At 41.9% G+C, this 19,512-nt stretch overlaps 1 protein-coding gene across 2 annotated transcripts in view; it reads left to right on the top strand.

Moving 5' to 3' along the window:
• LOC106838413 (zinc finger protein 660) overlaps positions 1–15,810 on the top strand; it is a 30,495-nt gene extending 14,685 nt beyond the window's left edge. The window contains exons 1-4 of one of the 2 annotated variants that reach the window (XM_070493609.1): positions 7,162–7,298; positions 8,376–8,473; positions 9,427–9,550; positions 14,202–15,810. In XM_070493609.1, the coding sequence (XP_070349710.1) occupies positions 14,379–15,368 (990 nt within the window). In that variant the 5' untranslated portion in view covers positions 7,162–7,298; positions 8,376–8,473; positions 9,427–9,550; positions 14,202–14,378 and the 3' untranslated portion in view covers positions 15,369–15,810. Of the gene's footprint in view, positions 1–7,161; positions 7,299–8,375; positions 8,474–9,426; positions 9,551–14,201 lie in introns of those variants that run through there. The other variant, XM_070493611.1, reaches the window with a different exon arrangement.
• The last annotated feature ends 3,702 nt before the right edge of the window (positions 15,811–19,512 follow it).

Genomic DNA, 19,512 nt, shown 5'->3' with positions numbered 1-19,512 from the left:
TTCTGAAACCTGAAATAAGTGTGGAAAAGCTTTCAGTTATAGCACATAGCTTCTGCTCCATCTGTGAATCCACAGTGTAGAAGGAGTGTGTCAGTAAACAGTGTGACAGAACTCCCAATTTATTTTTAAAAATTGTACAGAATTTATACCCAGGAAATGGTTCAGCTGGTCAAAAATGATGGTAAAGGTGCTAAGAGCTGGACTCTTACCTTCCTACCTCTTATACACACAAAGAAAATATCCCACAGCTGTAGTCTGCATCTCCAGTGCAGTCATTCAGCTTTTAAGTCCAGTAGGAAAAGTCCAGAGATTTGGGGAGCTGACAAGTTATTGAGTACTGTTACATGGCGGGAGACATTTCTGTCAAGGCATTTGCCTCTTGGAGTGCTACAAAAGATATATTCATGAAAACCTCTAGGTGTTAGGGACAAATTGTGAATAACCACAGGCTGGCATTTGCTCTATAGGAAATTAAAACAAATTCTCTATCCCTAACATTAAGACGTGTTCTAGCCTGATGGGGCCTTGTAGAAGTCCTTGCCCCAGCTGGATAAAGGGAAGGTGTTATGAGGTCAGCTGGCTCCAAGTATCTAATGGTGCAAGTATTTGATCCAGGATAGGACGTTGTAGATTTATTCCTCCCTGAACCACAACAGCCTTCCCACTAATATCTGCACAGGGCCAAGGGCCTTGTACTTTACCCAGATGGATACCAAGTAGGATGAATGCAGATTCCCTTTTAAGGCATGTGAATGCTTTACATGAAGACACAGTAGGAGAGAAATGTATGATGTCCCAGCACCTTTTCTGACCTGTGGGTATTCCTCAAGTGAAGCTTGGGTAGGAATTACCAGCTAACTGAAAACGAAATGTTTTTCCAACTTAGGTGGCCCAGTCCATAGACTTAAAAGTTTCTAGGAATGAATGTACAGGTGGCATTTTATGATGATATCTAACAGGTTTCTACCCCAAGCCTCAGTTGCATTATCTTGCATATGGATGATACATTTATAAGATATTCAGTTTCCCAACTTGATGTCAAATGGATTGTGGATGGAGATGCACAGGGCCAATAGCTACCCAAGATTTGGTACAATGAGACCATTGGACAGAGTAATCATAGGACAATGTATGCTCCTGAATAACATTCAGGAAATGAATAAGACTGAAAAAGGAGTGGCAACCACAGCTGCATGTTCAGGACGGTGGGGTGCATATGTACATGCCCAGCCATCAGATTGTATATGTTAATTATATACTTTGATTCCCATTTGGGTAAGATTGAAAAATGCTATATTCCCTCACTGAGACTGTGTTGCTCCCCGGTGGAGGGGGGCCAGAACAATTGAAATTATACCATACCTGTAGCAACCCTGGTAAGTCATAGATCATGTCCTGATTTTAGCAAGAGGCCGCTGGTGAAACCTCTCTAGTCAGTATTCAGGCTGCTTTGGCAATGAGCAAAAACTGATGGCACTCAAGCTCTCACTGGGGAGCCACACCGCTGGTGCCCCAAGGATTTGAGATGTGTGCAGCCTATTAGAGGGGCCATTTATGGAGAAGGTGGTCATGGCAGCTACTACACTGCTAAACGTAAATCCACTGACAACTGTATTCTCCAGTCTAAGCCGTGCATTTACTATGGCTGTCCACTGTCAACATGTGTCCTAGTGAGGAGCACTGGAACAATGAGATAGTTGTAGTTATTCTTTAGAAGACTTTCAAAAGAGAACCATTTGAAGAACTCTAGACAGTTCACCTCTTCTCAGGGGTTCCCTGAGGTTTCCGTTGTGAGTGGATGTGTGGGATACTTGAACTGTAGGATCAGGAACAGCTGGGCAATTCCCAACAATCTGCAAGGACAAGAGAAGTTGCATATCTGGTCTGGGGCCTCTGATTTGTCCAGAGAAATATGCTAGAGTAAGAGTTATGAATAGCTTGTGTTGGGACAGAGGTCAAGGTGTGCTCCACCTGCCCTCCCCCAAACATGAAGCTATAATGTCCTGGCCTGTAATTGATGCCAAGGGCAAAGTCATCCCCTGACACGCCACCTGCTCTGCATCTCCAGGTTCAGGAACACCGTTTTTCCTCTATGTGGGGGCTTCATGAGTTGGTCACTAGCAGACATGTTGCTCCTTAAGGAAGTCAGATGTGTTAGTCTGCTAGGGCTGCCATAACAAAGTGCCACAGACTAGATGGCTTAAACAACAGAAACTTATTTTCTCACAGTTCTGGAGCTAAAAGTTCAAGATTAAGGTATGAGCAGGGTTAAGTTCTTCTCCAGCCTCTCTTCTCAGCTTGTAATATGGGCATCTTGTCCTTCTATCTTCACATAGTTTTTCCTCTGTGTTAGTGTGTGCCCTAATTTCCTCCTCTTGTAAAGACACCAGTCTCTGATAGTTTAGGACTTCGGATTTGGGGTGCTCCCCAGGGGCTAGGCATGGCTGCCCTTCCCCCAGCAAGCCACCCAGGTCGTCTTCGGTACAAATTGTTTCCCCTCCACCCCACCCTGCTTCCAGCCCCCTTCTTTTCTGCCTCAAAAACTACTTTTTCTCGTCCACTCTCACCTTTGGACCCCTGGACTCAAAGCATAGGTGTGTCTTTCTCCTCGCAGATCTTTGGCACCATTCCTGGGTCTGGAAAAGAAACCGAAAAAGCCCAGGGCAGAGGTTTACATAACCCAATGCGGGGGCTTGACTGGGTGGCCCCTGGGCTCATTTTCAAGTGGGCTGGACCAGAGTTTACAGGGGTGATTGACACCTGCCGCGTCCCCAACCCTGGTGTGAAGGAAATAAAAGTTGCTCATTATTATAAAAGCAGAAAAATAAATAAATAAAGTAAAAATAAAGACACCAATCTTGTTGGATTGGGACCCACCCTAATGACCTCATTTAAACTATTACCCCCTTAAAGACTTTATCTCTAAAGACAGCCACATTGTGAGGTCCTGGTGTTTAGACTTCAACATATGAATTTTCAGGGGACACAATTTAGCCCGTAATAACAGACTTTTTAAAAAATATATCAATTTAACTCAAGGGCAAGTCTGGACTGACCTGCCAATGTGGGAAGTTGGCCTTATTCTTAGGTGAACACATTTTCCCCTAGGGAGAACACAGTGGCCACTGCCTCCTCAGTTGTGTTCCGAATGGCTTCTCAATCTGTATTTTATTCCCAGTTGAAACTTAGACTTTTTAGCACTGTGGCAGGCACATACATGGTTCTCTGGTGTGAGTTCCTCAATTTTTGTCGTTTTGAACACTTTTATTGAAATATAATTCAAATACCATACAATTCATCCATATAAAATGTATAGTCAGTGGTTTCGGTATAGTCACATATATGTGCAACCATCACCACAGTCAATTTTAGAACATTTTCATCACATCAAAAAGAGATTCCCAACCCTTTAACTATCCCTAATTTTGTTTTGTTCTTACTTTGTATTATGGAGAATTTTTCATATACACACAAAATACAAAGAAAAAAAAAATTAAGGGTTGCATGTAATGTAATTAGGTTCTAACACCACCTGTGAAGCAAAGATTTAACTTGAATCTAATCAAGCCTCTATTCCTACCTTCCAATTTACAGGAAATATAGGGGGATACGATGAGGAAACAATGAGACATATTCACTGATTTGTGATTTATACAGTATGAGACATTGTATAGGACAATTGGCCTAGACTCCTCAAAAAGTCAGTGAGATGAAAAAAGTTGCTGAACTGTTCTAGATTAAAAGAGACTCTTCAGAGATGCAACAACCAAATGCAGTGAGGGAATATGGAATGGATATAATATTTAATAGTAGGTCCATCTGATGATAATATACGATTATTATTATTTTTTTAAATGAATCAAGCTGTCCGCTTTATTTTTTCCTTCTTCTCTCCAAAGCCCCCCCCAGTACATAGTTGTATATTCTAGTTGTAGGTCTTTCTGGCTCTGCTATGTGGGACGCTGCCTCAGCATGGCTTGATGAGCAGTGCTAGGTCCGTGCCCAGGATCCAAACCAGTAAAACCCCAGGCTGCCGAAGCAGAGTGCGCAAACCCAACCACTTGGCCACAGGGTCAGCCCCTAGGATTATTTTGAAATTTCGTAAGTGGAACAGTTGTATTTTGGTTATGTAGAAGAATGTCCTTATTCTCAGGAGATGCATGCTGCAATGTTTAGGGTTGAAGAGTATTTTCAAATGTCTCAACAATAACAACAAACGAAATGTGTGTGTGTGTGAGGAAAGTAAAAGCTAATGTGGCAAAATGTTAACAATTGTTGACTCTAGCTAGACAGTATATGTGTGTTCGAAAGTTTCCAAATAAAGTTTGAAAAAGGTAAAAGGGGATTATGGATGTCTCATTATAACTCAACACCCTTTGGAAGAAATGCAGTCTGTAGTTTGAGGCAGTGTGGCAGTAGATAAAGGAACGTAGGATCTGTAGCCAGAAGACGCAGTCCAAATCTCAGATTGTTCACTACTAGCTGTGCCACCATAAGCAAATCATTTCACATATCCAGGTTTTAGTTTCCTTATCTAGAAAATAAGGCTAATATTATGTCACAAAATTACTCTGAGGCTTAAATTAGTTAATGCTCATGAAAACCCTTTATAACTTGTAAAGCAATATATATTGCAGTAATAAGTCCCATTCACTTTTGTACTTTTGATGTATCTTTTGATCCTTTCTTATAGCCTGAGAGACATAGCCTTAAATAGATTTTGAGTTCCTAAAGGGAAGCGTTGTGTTACCACCTTTTTGACCAATAAGCTAAGACCTAACTAACCAGATAGTGATTTCATTTACCTAATATGAGTTAGAATTTCTTTGGCTGGCAGATGTTGTGATAAAGATTAAAATTGCTGAATATCTAGGCAACTATGAACCCCCAGCATACCCTTATTCTGAACAGTGACATCATTCTGGACTGAATGAGTAGATTTTTGTTGGAAAAAAATATGCCTGTGGATAAAAGCAATGAGTTGGATGGGGGGCCTGAAATTATATTTTTAGCATGTGTCCAAGTTATGCTCTCTAAAATTTGAGAACTGGGGCTAGAATATTAATGAGTTATCATTACCTCCTGGGACCAGATATGGAGTTAGAAGTTTGAATCAGAATTAATGACCTCTCCCCAAAATAAAAGAATAGGTAAAGGGCTGGCCCAGTGACTCAGCCGTTAAGTTTGCACGTGCACTTTGGCAGCCTGGGGTTCACTGGTTTGGATCCCCGGTGTGGACACGGCACCGCTTGGCAGGCCATGCTGTGGCAGGCGTCCCACATATAAAGTAGAGGAAGATGGGCACAGATGTTAGCTCAGGGCCAGTCTTCCTCAGCAAAAAGAGGTAGATTGGCAGCAGTTGTTGGCTCAGGGCTAATCTTCCTCCAAAAAAAAAAAAAGGGTGAAAAGCAAGACCAAGTTGATTATAACTGTCCTAATGAATGTGAATATTATTCTTGTTTCCCGCTGTAGAGGCAATACTGTTGTGCTCCTGAATTCTACTTCCACCATCAGCTAGGAGTGTGAACTTGTGTAGGTCTTATTTCTCTGAATCTGTTTTTCAGTCACCTCTAGAAAATGTGCTAGAGTTGTTGTGCCACCTACATGAGCTGATGGATAAGAAAGCTCCTGGTTTACTTTAAGTATTCAATACATATTTTTTGATTGATGAGCTTCAAAGCTTAATCTTCAGGCAACTTGTTTATCTACAGTAATTCTCTAGATTATCCCATCCTGCCCTATACAGTGACACCTCCTAAATTTACATCTCAGTCTAGATTATCCCATCCTGCCCTATACAGTGACACCTCCTAAATTTACATCTCAGTCTAGATTATCCCATCCTGCCCTATACAGTGACACCTCCTAAATTTACATCTCTAGGTGTGATTTCTTCACCAAACACCTGACTCCTATTCCAATAGCCTGTTTGACATTTCCTTCAGATGTCTAATTGGCGTCTTTAACTTAACACATCCAAAACAAAACTATTGATCCCTCTTCCCTAAACCTGTTCCTCTCTCAGTCTACTCTGTTTCCAAAAGGCAATCTTATTCTAGTTGCTCAGATCAATACACATGGAGTCATCCTTAACCAACATCCAATTCATTAACAAATCACGCTGGCCATGCCTTCAAAATATATGCAGAGCCATTTCTCATCACCTCCATCACTTCTAAGATAGTCCAAGCCACCATCATTTCTCATCTAGAATATTGCAGTAGCCTCTTAATCTCTCTACTTCTACTCTTGCCCAGCTCAGGCTGTTCTCAATGGAGCAGCCAGAGCAAATTTTAAAATGTTATAGAGTGAAACTTTCGTGCAAGGTTTATATCAGAATGACTAAGGACTGAAAGCAAGAAAGTAACAGAATTTATGAAACAGGTTTCTTGGCTCCTTTCATATACGATAGCTAATAAATCTTTGAACATGTGGCAGAAAAAAAGAAAAGACCATGTCACTCCTCAATCCCCAAACCCTCCGGTTTTATTCGGGACACATCCAAAGCCCTGTGGCCAGAAATGTGCACGCCCCCCAGTCCCCACCCCTACCCCCCGATTTAAGGCCTTTGCTTCGTGATGTTCCATGTATCAGGAACACTCTTCCCCAGAAACCCGCATGCCTCAGTTACTCCATTCCTGTCTCTGCCTTCCCTGTCATCTGTAAAACACTCCCACCACCATCTCTCTGTCTCCTTTTACTCACTGCTATGTTTTACGTATTTATTTATCACTGTCTCCCCCGACTTGAAGGTAAGCTTCATGGGGCACTGAGTTCATTTTCTTCATTACTGTATCTGCAGAGCCTAGAACAGTGACGCGGGCACTGGATACGTATGTTTGTATACCGTCGATGACCGTAGCCGATAATAGCTTTGAGGCTGAAAGGCACGGGATCTGTGGAGGGAAAGATGATGTTTCCGCTCGGCAGCAAGAGCTGGAGGGTGTGACTTCAGGGAGCCTCAGTTCCAGGAAGGCTGTCTGGCTGCGCAGTTGATTGGTTCCTCTTCCCGCGCTAACCAAGACCTGTCCCCAGGCTCCACCCCTTCTAGGACCCTCCTCCTATTGGCTGAACTCGCCAAACCCTTTCTTTCTCCTAGCCAATGGTAGGGCAGAAACTGGGCGGGAGGCGGGGCCGCAGCGCTCTCCGAGCCGACAGACTCGCTAGAGGGCGGGAGGATTCCAGCCTATGGGGCACAGAGATGCAGAAACCTCCGGGTGCCTAGAGGGGCCGGAGCGCTAGGATGGGAGTTAATAGGGGGTCGGTGACGTAGTTCCTTCTCTGCTTTGTTCCAAGAGGTGGGTCGGGCGCTTTCGGTGAGGGGTATGTGGCAGCCTGGCGTGGGGGTTCGGCCGGGTTCTGGGAGTGGGCGGGGGCTACAGGCCCAGAGCCAAGTCTCGTTTGCGGATGCCCGCTGCGGAGACGGGGACGCGGCAGCTCAAGGGTCGTTGCGGGCCTCCCCTCCCCTATTTCGGCGCTGCCCCTTTGTCTTGGGTCTCGTCTGCCGCTCGGCGTAGCTGCTCGCCTCGACCGTGCTGAGTAGTGACAGAACTGTGTCATCCCCGCCCCTAGCCAGTGGGCCCCTGGTGATAGAGGTCGAAGTCTGGCCCAGGCTCTCAGGACTCCACGACCCCTGAGTATTTGACTCAGATCACAAGTCAGATCGCCCCTGTGTTCCAAGTGAGGAAACGGATCCAGAGAGGCGGGCAGGGTCTTGCCCAAGGTTACTCATTCATTCACTCATTCAACAAATACTTATTGAGCACCTTCCTATTAGTGTGCTAGGTCCTGGGATTACAGTTGTGTACAAGACGGAGCTATATTCTGGTAGGGAAGAAATGAAACAAGCTTGAAGGGTTAGAAGCAGGGTCTAGGAATCTGGAGGGGGAAACAGAACAGATTTTGAGGCCTAGTAATCCTAAGGGATGGGTAATCATAAAAAAATTCTCCTGGTATCCCTTTAAAGCCTTATTTCTTCCTGTCTCTCTAAAGACGCTTGAGTCAGCAAAGTTCCCTTCTCATTCCCCTTCTGCAGTCTTTCCCTAGAAAGCTGGATTGCAGTTGGAATGCATTTTGCAGTTAGAGGAGAATATGGAGACTTTTAGATATCAACAGAACAGGTGAAAGGACAACTCTGGTGTAATGGAATGAGGATTTCCTTCAGGCACAGAAGACTTGTCTCTCACTAGCCATACGGCTTTCAGCAAGATGTTCCATCTCTGGGAGGTTCATTTCCTCATCATTAAAATGGGAATGATCATCCTTACTACTCACAGTTCTATAGGAAGCGAAGTTACCCTGGGATTGGACAGTGCCCTGAGTGTCCCCTTGGAGTTGAGCTCTCAAAGAAGTCAGTTATTTTTATCTGTTTACAGTGATTCAAGACCCTATTAGGAACTTCCTCACCAAACCCGAGGAAGAGAGGCAAAATCTGTGCTGGGCAGATCCGTTGGAGTGAGGCTGTCTGTGCTGGGTAGGTGAGACCTATACTGTGAAGTTAGTCTGGGGACAGGGATCTTGCCTGCTAGAGATTATGGGGACCAGGGCTGAAAGGGAGCATTTTTGGATGGCTGTCGAGGAGCGGAGAGGCAGTGAAGTTGGTGGGGTGAGGGGCTTTGGACCTGGAGGAGTAGAGTTTCGGGATGGGAGGAAGGTTGATGTAATAGAACTCAAATTTGGGTGTCAGGAGTCAGGAGACTTGGACCTGAGTCCCAGTTCTCCTCTAAGTTCCAGTTTCCCCGTCTCTACATTTTGATATAAGACTGGGAGGTCTAGGAGATTCCTTCTAGCTCTAACATTCTGAGAATCTCCTAAGTAGTTGGACTAAGTCAATCTCAGCAAATTTAGGCCCTTGGATGGCCTTGTTGAGACAGAATTGCCAAGAATGCAAATATACTGTCATGGTGTTCAGACAATATGACGAGCAAAAGGGATGGACAGTTGGAGGAGGCATGGTGGTGGTCATGTGTGGAAGATGTACTTCTTACCATCCCTACACCCAGAATAGAATTAGATACAATCCTGAACTTGTTTAACATTTCAAATCAAACAGCATTTACTGAGCCCTCTTTCTGCCAGGCACTGTGTGGGATCCACATAGGAGTATCATGGTCCCTGCTCTCTGGGGCTTACAGTTCAATGTGTACATGTGAGGAGGAGTGACACAGACATACATACAAATAATTCTAGTATAAGTCAACTCTAGTTTATATTACAGATTTGTTACAGTGCTTTTTTGAAGTACAGAAATTTTTATATGGTCAAACCTATCAGCTTTTCTTTTATGGTGTCAGCCTTTGTTTTAGGCTTAAGGCTTAGGCCTTTCTCCCTGAGATCAAGTAGTCCCCTGATATTTTCTTCTAGTTCTTTTTTTTTCCTTTCAATTTTTACATTTCACTCATCTGTCTCTCTGGAATTTATTTTCAGGTATTGCCTCTTATTCCTCACTCCATTGCAGCTAATTAATAACGAAGGACCATGTGACCACTGCTCAGAGGGACCTGAAAAGGCAGGTGATGCTGGCGAATTAAAGGAATACAACCTAGCCCAGGTAAAACCTCTTTCTCTCTGGGAATAGGACTCAGACCTTTGTGAGCTCCTCACAGCCTGAAAGGAATGGTGGTCATGAGATGAGAGCACTCACCCATCAGTCTCAGGGATTTGTGGGTCAGAGATCTGTGGGGCCTCATCCATCTCATCCATCCAGTTGTCTGAGATTGTGCTTTTGTACACAGTTGCCTGGATACCCTAGTGTCCTGCTGGCCCTATGGCCTCATCTGTCCCTTCTCCTACTTCTCCAGCCAAGACTCCACCTTCCTAGTGCCTGGGAATTCTTCCAGGATTTCTGAGGGAATTTCCCATCCAGTCAGACAAAGAGCAAATATGTATGTTTTCTCTTGATCAGACTCTCCTCAGACTCGGTCCTCCCTGATCTCTTTACAAGTCTTGCTGCCTCCTCAGGTCCCCCAGACCCACCCTATCCTTCCTTACAGCGCATCCTTATGCATTTCTCTTTCTCCCTACCTGTCCTTCTAAACAAAATCTCTAGCTCAGCAAGCTTGTACATTTTCATGACTTCCTCTCCCCTCTTTCTTATTCTCAAATTTGCATTCCTGACATATTTTTCCTCCTCTTGTCTAAAGTGTTTTCCTACATCTCCATCTTTCTTAGTGATGGTACCATTATTGATATTCAGACCTGATGACCCTGAATTCTTTCCTTCAGTCATTGTCTATATCCAATCTGATATATGCACACACTTTCCTGCAAATACCTGGACTTCATTGTTCTCTGTCCTGTCATTATTCTGGACCACGGTCTCGCTGTCTCATTCATTCAACAAACATTTATTGGGCGCATAGAATGTGGCAAACCCTCTAATGGTCACCCATACTGCATTCCTAAAGTTGTCTCCCAACTCATTTCCCTTCCTCCATTCTTTTTTTCACCTCTAATCTATCTGGGCTAGTCTTCCTAAAGCATTCTTTTCCTGGGTAGGATGATACAAAATTTATTGTCCAAATTGGGATACTTTTGTGAGTTAAGGGGACCACTATTAATAATGATGCTGGAATAGCAGGTATAAAGCAGCACTCTTCTGGGAAAACTAGAATATATGATCACTGTACTCCTAGGTGGCATTTCTTGGATTCTTTCTTTTTATTTCTCTCAATTTACTCTTCATGGGATACACCAGATGCCTCTCTCCTCTGTTTTCCACTTCATGAAGCTGAGAAAAACAGTTAGTGCTGAGGGGTGGAGGGAAGTATGGAGACTAGCGGAAATGAATGGTAATGCTTGAAAAACTATATTCTTGATAAGTGAGAACGAGAAGGAAAGTAACAAGAGAGGAGAATAGCAAGGTAGAAAAAAGAATATGGAGTGGGGAAAGAAATTTAAGGATAGATTTCACTCTTTTGTTTAGAACTTGTTTCCCATTGATCATCAAATTATATCCGTATTTTTTGCCCCATAATTTCAGTGTTCTGGCTGGTATCACTTCAGGCAACTTGATTCTTTCATTCCTTCATTTGTTCATTTAACAAAAAAAATTTTTTGAGTGCTTGCTATGTAGCTGGAACTGTGCTAGGAGCTAAGCACACAATGCTGAACGAAATGGACAAAATCCCTGCCCTCGTGAACCTATGTGATGGGGTAGTCTCCGGCTTATTTCTGAGTACACTGGCCCTGTGCAGACTTCCTTTTGAGAAACAATTCCTGCTTACCCTCTGGGGCTCTGCCAAAGTTTTGCATTTTTAAAGCACCTTTCCCCAAGCAGTCCAAGCCCCAGTAATCACTCCCTCCCCTGGCCCCCTTCGTCTCCTGATTGGGTACTTTGTAAGTTTATAATTGCTCTCCTGTTTTGCCATTTACTCCATTGTAAGCTCCTTAAAGGTAGGTATGATATTTCATGCTTATATTAGTCTGCTTGGGCTGCCATAACAAAATACCATAGACCGGGTGGCTTAAACAACAGACCTTGACTTTCTCACAGTTCTGGAGACTGGAAGTCCAAAATCAAGGCGACCAGCTGATTTGGTTTCTGGTGGGGACTCTCTTCCTGGCTTGTAGATGACTACCTTCTTCATGTGAGCTCTCTCCTATGTCTTCTTATAAGGATACACTAATCCTGTCAGATTAAGGCCCCAACCTTATGACCTCATTTAACCTTAATTACCTCCTTAGAGGTCACATCTCCAAATATAGTCACATTGGGGGTTAGGGCTTCAACATATGAATTTGGGGGTTGGGGGACGCATTCAGTACATAACAATGCTTTTTTTTTTTTTCTTTTTGCATTCAATAATGATATTTATTGCTTTGTGACAGAGCCATGTAAATACCTGGTTATTAACATTTTCCCTGGACACCTCTTCCCGGAAGGCCATGAGATTGATGTTTCCCATACCAGCCTTTAAGGGTAGAATAGTTGGTGCACTAGCTAACTGGGGAGCTTCAGATAGGCCATGCCTAGAAATAAGACATCCAGTGACTGGCTTCAAGGCATTGTCTCATTCTGAATCTCTAAAATTCTTTATTCTAGTAATGATGGGAATCTGTTCGTCTAAAGTCATTTCCCAGCTTTTCCATAAGTAATACTGTAAGAAGAATTAAGAAATAATACAGGTTAGCAGAAGACATTTTGCCCGCACAATGAGAGGCCTTCATAACAGTAAATATATAACCTTGTCCACCTGTTCATTCACTCATTTATTCATCCCACAATAGTTATTTTCTTCTTTTCTGCAACAATGCTTTTTAAAATTTTCCCTGTGTTAGACCCAGAACAGAAATGTGTATAGGGTAGAGTGCTCAATAATTACTAGTATAAGAAATATATAAAGAGAAAGGAAAGTTTCAGAGAAGAAGAAAAATGGAAAAGAAAACTCAGAAAGAACCATCAACTTTCTCTGGAGGTGGCTTCACTTGCTATCCCACTTTGCTCTGCAGTCCCCTGGGTTCTCACTGAGTTTCCCCCACCTGCTTCCTTCTATTTGATTAGGAGAGGTACCAGCAGCAAGATAGGAATGTGCTCAGGATCCTGGCAAGAATCGACCCTCCCCCACCATTTTGTCTGCCTACCCTTCATATCTTGGGTGTGAGTCTGTATTTGTGCCTGTGTATGGCATCAGTGGACCCGCACTTCTGAGATGTGAACTCCAACCTCCACAGTTCTTTTCTCTTCTTGCTTCTCTTGAGCACTCAACACTGGATATCTCCTCCTTCAGAGAGTGTGACTCAATTTATCAAGAAGCTATGAGACAATGGAAACTGGTCAGACTTTTTTGAAAAGCAGTAGGTAATACTGCAAAACGATTTCATTCCATCTGACCCACTCACTCACTTGTGGAACTCTTATCCTAGGGATATATTTCAATAGGAAAAAAACTTTATATGTATAAAATGATTGTGATAGCATTATTGATAGAGGTTAACCTCGGGGAACAACAGAAATGTCCAACGCCAGCAAAACTGTAGATAAATTATAATGAATTCAATTGGTGGTGTAGTCATAAAATGATCATATGAAAATTAAATAGCAATGTATGAAAATACTTATAAAAATTAAGTGGAAGAAGTAGGATGCAAAATTATATCTACTGTATATTTATAACTATATAACTATGGACATGGACAAGTCTGAAAAAGAACATAGTAAAAGGAAAATTAGTCATGTGTTAGTATCATGGAGTCATCTTTCAGTTTTCTTTTATGACCCAACTACCTCTAGATTTGAGGTCAGCTAGGGTTATCTCTATGTCCAGAGTTTCACGTCAAACCAGTTGGGAAACTCCTGCTCATTCTTGACATTGGTTTCACGTATCAGCCCTTCTTGGTTGTGCTGTCCTCTCCTCTCACCCTTTTGCCATCTTTAGATACTTTACCCTTATGCCATGCAAGGTCCTATCGGAGTTTCCCCTTCTGTGCTTTAATGAACCCTCTCCCCAGTTCAGCCTCTCAGGTCCACCCAGTAGACTCGGTCTGTCCGAGTAACAGCTTGTGAAAAGCAGACAGACTGAACTAACACCTACGACTGGATCTAGTTATAGACTGGCATCTACAGAGTAGGCTATGATGTGTCTAGGCTCCAATATTGGAAGAATTATGTTACCCCTATCAAGACAGAGTGTAAGAACAAGGGATGTAGACAGGGGCCTAGTGCCTGGACTAGAGCAAAAAACCAAAATCTTAGTAATACCCTAAGACTGAATCCCAATTGCTATTCTGTAAAACAATTCTTGAGCACCTATCTTGTGCCAGTGACTATATTACTGGTACTACGGGAATAGGTCAGCAAGAAGTAAAAGTGAAATTGATCTGAAGAGTAGTCATTGAGCTACTGAACTAAGCATCTTTCTGTGTGTTTTTTCTAGGGACCAGATTAGGAGTTAAATGGCCCTAATTCTAGGAGTAGAGCATGAGACAGGAAGAAACCAGGGTGGATTTTGTACTAGTCTTTGCTCATTCTGATGTTAGACCTGTTGGGCTCCTGCTAGCCCTGGCTTTCCATAAGGCTGTACCTTGGTCTCTATGTCTAACCTCATTTTTCTCATCTTTTTTGATCAGTTCCCCCTGCCTTTGAACACTTAACTCTTCCATGTGAAACCCTGTGGTCTACCACAGATTGTCATCCTTGGATAATTCTCCTTCCTCTAATATATAGAACAGGTGACATGTACAATTTCTGTTTCTTCTGTCAGATGCTGAAACTGGAACTGAGGAGGTATTGATTCCAAAGTATCATCCCTGAAAAATCAGAATCTCGTACTTTTAAGAGAACTTCACAGAGGTTTGCCAAGGAAGTCAAAATTTAGAAAGCTGCTCTGAAGGGAAAGAGAAGATTCAACAGGCCACTGTGATGCCCCAAGAAAGAGAAAATGAGGAGAAAGACGAGAAACTTCAAACATAAGACACTTAATAAAACACTCATAGAAGTGAGTGACCAAGAATCTGAAAAAGATGGTAGTCGGTTCTCTGACCCTGCAACAGACGAGAGATTTCAGGCTGAAAAGAGACAGTATGTATGTACTGAGTGTGGGAAAGCCTTTAGTCAGAGTGCCAACCTTACAGTACATGAGCGAATCCACACAGGGGAGAAACCCTATAAGTGTAAGGAGTGTGGAAAAGCCTTCAGTCATAGCTCCAACCTTGTTGTTCATCGGAGAATCCACACTGGACTGAAGCCCTACACATGCAGTGAATGTGGGAAATCTTTCAGTGGTAAGTCACACCTCATTCGGCACCAGGGAGTCCACAGTGGGGAGAAAACTTATGAATGTAAGGAGTGTGGGAAAGCCTTTAGTCGGAGTTCAGGTCTTATTTCACATCACAGAGTTCACACTGGGGAGAAGCCCTACACTTGTATCGAGTGTGGGAAAGCTTTTAGCCGTAGTTCAAACCTTACTCAACATCAGAGGATGCACAAAGGAAAAAAAGTTTACAAATGTAAAGAGTGTGGGAAAACATGTGTTTCTAATACAAAGATTATGGACCATCAGAGAATTCACACTGGGGAGAAGCCTTATGAATGTGATGAGTGTGGAAAAGCTTTCATCTTAAGGAAGACCCTTAATGAACATCAGAGACTTCATCGTAGAGAGAAACCTTACAAATGCAACGAGTGTGGGAAAGCGTTTACTTCTAATCGAAACCTTATTGATCATCAGAGAGTTCACACTGGAGAGAAACCCTATAAATGTAACGAATGTGGGAAAACCTTCAGGCAGACTTCTCAAGTTATTTTACATTTGAGAACCCACACTAAGGAGAAACCCTATAAATGTAGTGAGTGTGGGAAAGCCTATCGTTATAGCTCACAACTTATTCAACACCAGAGAAAACATAATGAGGAGAAAGAAACCTCATAAATAACATGTATTGTTGGTAGTAGGACTAATTGCTACTTTTTGGAAAAGCAGTTTTTCAGTATCATCAACTTTAATTCTATTTCTAAGAATCCATACAGGGAAAGTAATGAGAAGTAGACAAAGATTAACAGAAGGGATATTCATGCCAGCATCATATATAACTGAAAGAAGAAAACTAGATTTTCAACAGTACAGGGTTTAAATGAATGATGGTCTTGCGGCCATTGTAAACCTTTTTAAAGCATATTTAATGCCATGAGGGAAATGATTTGGAAAAATGGAAGATAAAAAACAATGAAGTATGATCCAAATTTTTTAAAACATTTACGCATTGGAAAGGAATGGGAATGAAATAATACCAAACCAAAACATTAACTGATTATCTCTGGGTGATAGGATTATAGGTGATTTCTATTTTCTTCTTTATACTTTTCTATGCTTTTTGGATTTTCTACAATGAGAATGTACTACTTTTATATTCCGGAAAGTTACAATATTTTTAAAATGCAATGAGTACATCCTCATTTTCACTCAACAGTGTTATAAAAAGCACATAGAACATAGACTCAAAAATCCTGGGATTGCACCCTAATACTGGCACTTAGTAGCAGTGGAACCATGAGCAAGTCACTTCCTTTTAGAGCTTTGTTTCCTGTTTATTAAATCATAAATAACAGTTGTTGGTCTTTTGCAGTTTTAAGATAAGCTGACTTTACAGTTGTCAACACAATGCATAATTCATGTACTTGATCACTGTTAGATTAAAAGAACACAGCAAAAATTTACTACATCCTCATCTTTGACAGTTGTAGAAGGATATGCAAATAATAGAGAACAACTTAGCTCCATCTTTTCAATATATGTCTACAAAGCAAGAAAAAATGTCTCCTATGAAATTGAAACAATTGCAGTTCATAACCTTTAAAGAAATACAGTCAGCATAACCTAAAATTGGGGGAAGACTCTGCCTTCACATGTTATGTAGGGTTTAGTAGCTGAAAGGTGCAGACTTTGGGGTCAGAGACATGTGTTCTAATCTCAGATCTGCCATGCACTAGCTTGTCAGTTTTCAAGTCACTTAACTGCTCTGAGCCTCATACTATCTGTAGAAAGGGAATAACTACCTACCTCACAGGATTGTTGTAAGGATTAAATGAGATAATGCCTGGAATGTGTGATAAGCCCAGCACATGGAAAATCATAATAGCTTAAATAGAGGACATTGGAGCAGTATTTCTAAACACTTAGTGAGAGTGATTCATGGAAAGTTTTAGCTAAGGTGGCATTTAGGATATTTTAAAGTGTAATGAAGACAATACCAAGTACTAGTAACTTAAACCTTAAGAACACTAATCTTAGGGCTGGCCCCACGGCCGAGTGGTTAAGTTCGCGCGCAATGGCACCGCCCATCAGGCCGTGCTAACGCGGCATCCCACAGGCCACAACTAGAAGGTCCCACAACTAAAGTATACAACTATGTACCGGGGGATTTGGGTAGATAAAGCAGAAAAAAAAAAAAAAAGATTGGCAACAGTTGTTAGCTCAGGTGCCAATCTTTAAAAAAAAAAAGGGGGACACTAATGTTTACATAAGAGGAAGTCTAGAGGTAAGCACTTCCAAATTTGATTTGGCACCTTAGCACTTCATCAGACTTCCACATTAACTCCATAATTTTCAACATATTGTCTTTCATTTTTTGCAACTTTGGTTACAAGATGGTGGTCGCTGCTGCAAGCTCCTTTCTTCACACACTCCTTCAGAGTCGGGAAGTGAGGAAAGGTGCTGAGGCTTCCTCTTCTGAAGGTTCCTTTCTCTTATTGTTGAGAAAACCTTTCCCAGAAGAAGGGAGGAATGCTGAGCAGTCAGTTCTACAGGTGCTTACTAGCTTCCTCTGCTTTTCAAGTCCTTAGCTTAAAATCCATCTGGGAGCACTTAGACTCTGCCCATTCTTAACTCAGCCAGTTTTTCTTTTTATACAGTGAATCCCTAAGCTTAATGCCATTTGTCTTATGCACATAGTGCTTTATTGTTTCCAGAATTATTGAGGATATGTTATCCCATTCAATCCTGATAATATTTGTACAAGAAACTTGAGTCTCAGTGAGGTTAGGTGACTGGCTAGTAAGTGGTTGGAGCCAAGACTGAACTCGGATCTGACTTCCAAGTCCTTGCCTTCTTTATTACACCAAAGTGTCTCTACCCACCGTGGTGGTTCTACATGTGAGTGGGAGACCAGTTAGGATTCTCCTGGGTAGCCACTTCTATGAAAGGTGATTGTATCTGGACAATTATTTGATCGTGGCTTCATAAGGAAGTTAGATTTAGGGCCTATTTCTGCACCTCATAATTTAGTTTTGAGGATTATATATTTCTTCCTTGCTGTTACTGGAAAGAAGCAAGGGGAAGGTGTGAAGGGTCTATCTGTGAAAAGGGATTGTTTAGTTTTGCCCTATTTTGATAGGAAGTGGCTTACATATAATTTTGTGATATAACAGTCCCTCTTTGCATAGTTATTCAAAGCAAGGTTTGGAGGCTCTGGAACCGATTCAGGGGATAGGACTGTTGACATGGTCACTCTTGGGTGGGCACTCCCCCAAGAGTCTGGGTGGACATGAGGCTAGGGTAACCCACATGTGGCAGTGACTAAACAAAACTGCAGCAGTAAGCCACATCCATCATTCTTCCCTTGTGTGTCCTGTTAAAATTTTAGAAGGGGTTTCTAGTTAGTGTTCCATGCCTTTTGTCATGCCAGCCATCCTCACCTGCTAATTTGCTATGTGGAAACTACTCATGATTGTCTACTGGCCCTGCCAAAACTGCTTTACGAAAACAGGCAATTAGGCAACTAGTCTTTTGGTTGTGAACATGATGAGAGTCTATACAGAAGTTGAAATACAATGTACATCTGAAGTTTATATAATGTTATAAACTAATGTGACCTCAATAAAAAGAAAAGAAAACAGGCGGTTATCTTCGAGTGTGCCTGTCAGGGATTTTTTTTTTTTGAGCATTTATTATTGCTGAGCAGAGTTATTGATGCTTCCTATATTGCTGAGGAGGTATTCTCTGACCAAAACATTTCCCATCACTGTGTTCTAGTGCCAGAACTTGTTTCTTCAAATACGCTTTCTTAGATGACTTTGTAATCTTCAAGAGTAAGTACCTTCTAGGAAGGATATCATGTCTTCTCAAACCCAGAGATCTGAATACAGATCTTCACATTTCTTGCCCTAGGCAAGCAAAGATCCTAGACCCTTGAGGAGGCCCTCACCCATCTTCTAGGCTGATACCTGTCTTGAGCTGCAAGAGTAAACATTGACAATTGGTCCCTGGACCCTTTCAGATAAATATTCTGCAATATAATTTGAACTCATCACCTACCTTCCTCTAGGAGTTTTTCAAGACTATCAGCTGTTTCCTTCAGTCAGAGTTTAATTCTGCAGTTCTTACCATCCTTTCAAGCCCTTTCATGATGCACTCTGGAATTCAGGGTCTGTCTCTTTGAATGTGTTCTTTTCAACTTCCTGTTCTAATGGAAACCTGGCTGTTCCCTAATGGTGTGCTTCCACCGCAGTCCCTCAATTGCTAGTTTTTGTCTCCCTCAACCCATTTACCTCTCTCTACTGCCATTTCTTCTCTGTTCTCCACCAAAAGCCCAGCTCATTTGAAATCCCTGTTCTTGTCATCTACTGACTTCTTGTGCATTCACATTTATTCAATTATGTTTTAGTACCCTGAATATTCCTAAGGAATATGAAGAAGCAATATTTTTAGCCACAGACATCCTAATTGTGTAGAATTGCTCTTGTGTGGAATAGAAATATATATGTCTCTTTTTAGTTGAGAGAAAAGGGTGAAATAAATTCTTACTTTATATAGGCTTGATTAAAGGGAAATACGAAAGACAAAGAATCCTGCAGAGAGGAAAGTGTCTCCCCAGACTTATATTTTTCATTCATGGTGTGTACTGTGTTAGGTCTTACATGGAACTGAGAAGAAAACTGAAACAAAAAAGAGCTTTAAACAGCTGAATAATTCTGTTGCATGTAAAACCCATAAGACTAAATTTCATTTCAGCTCTGTATCCTTACTGAGAGACTTCCTTTTTTGATTTTTTTCCGTTCAATATAAATAAAATAGTATG

This window comes from Equus asinus, chromosome 21 (assembly GCF_041296235.1).
Source record: "Equus asinus isolate D_3611 breed Donkey chromosome 21, EquAss-T2T_v2, whole genome shotgun sequence".
Taxonomy (NCBI): domain Eukaryota; kingdom Metazoa; phylum Chordata; class Mammalia; order Perissodactyla; family Equidae; genus Equus; species Equus asinus.
The sequence above is the reverse complement of the archived record's forward strand: the minus strand, read 5'-3'. Positions and strand labels throughout refer to the sequence as shown.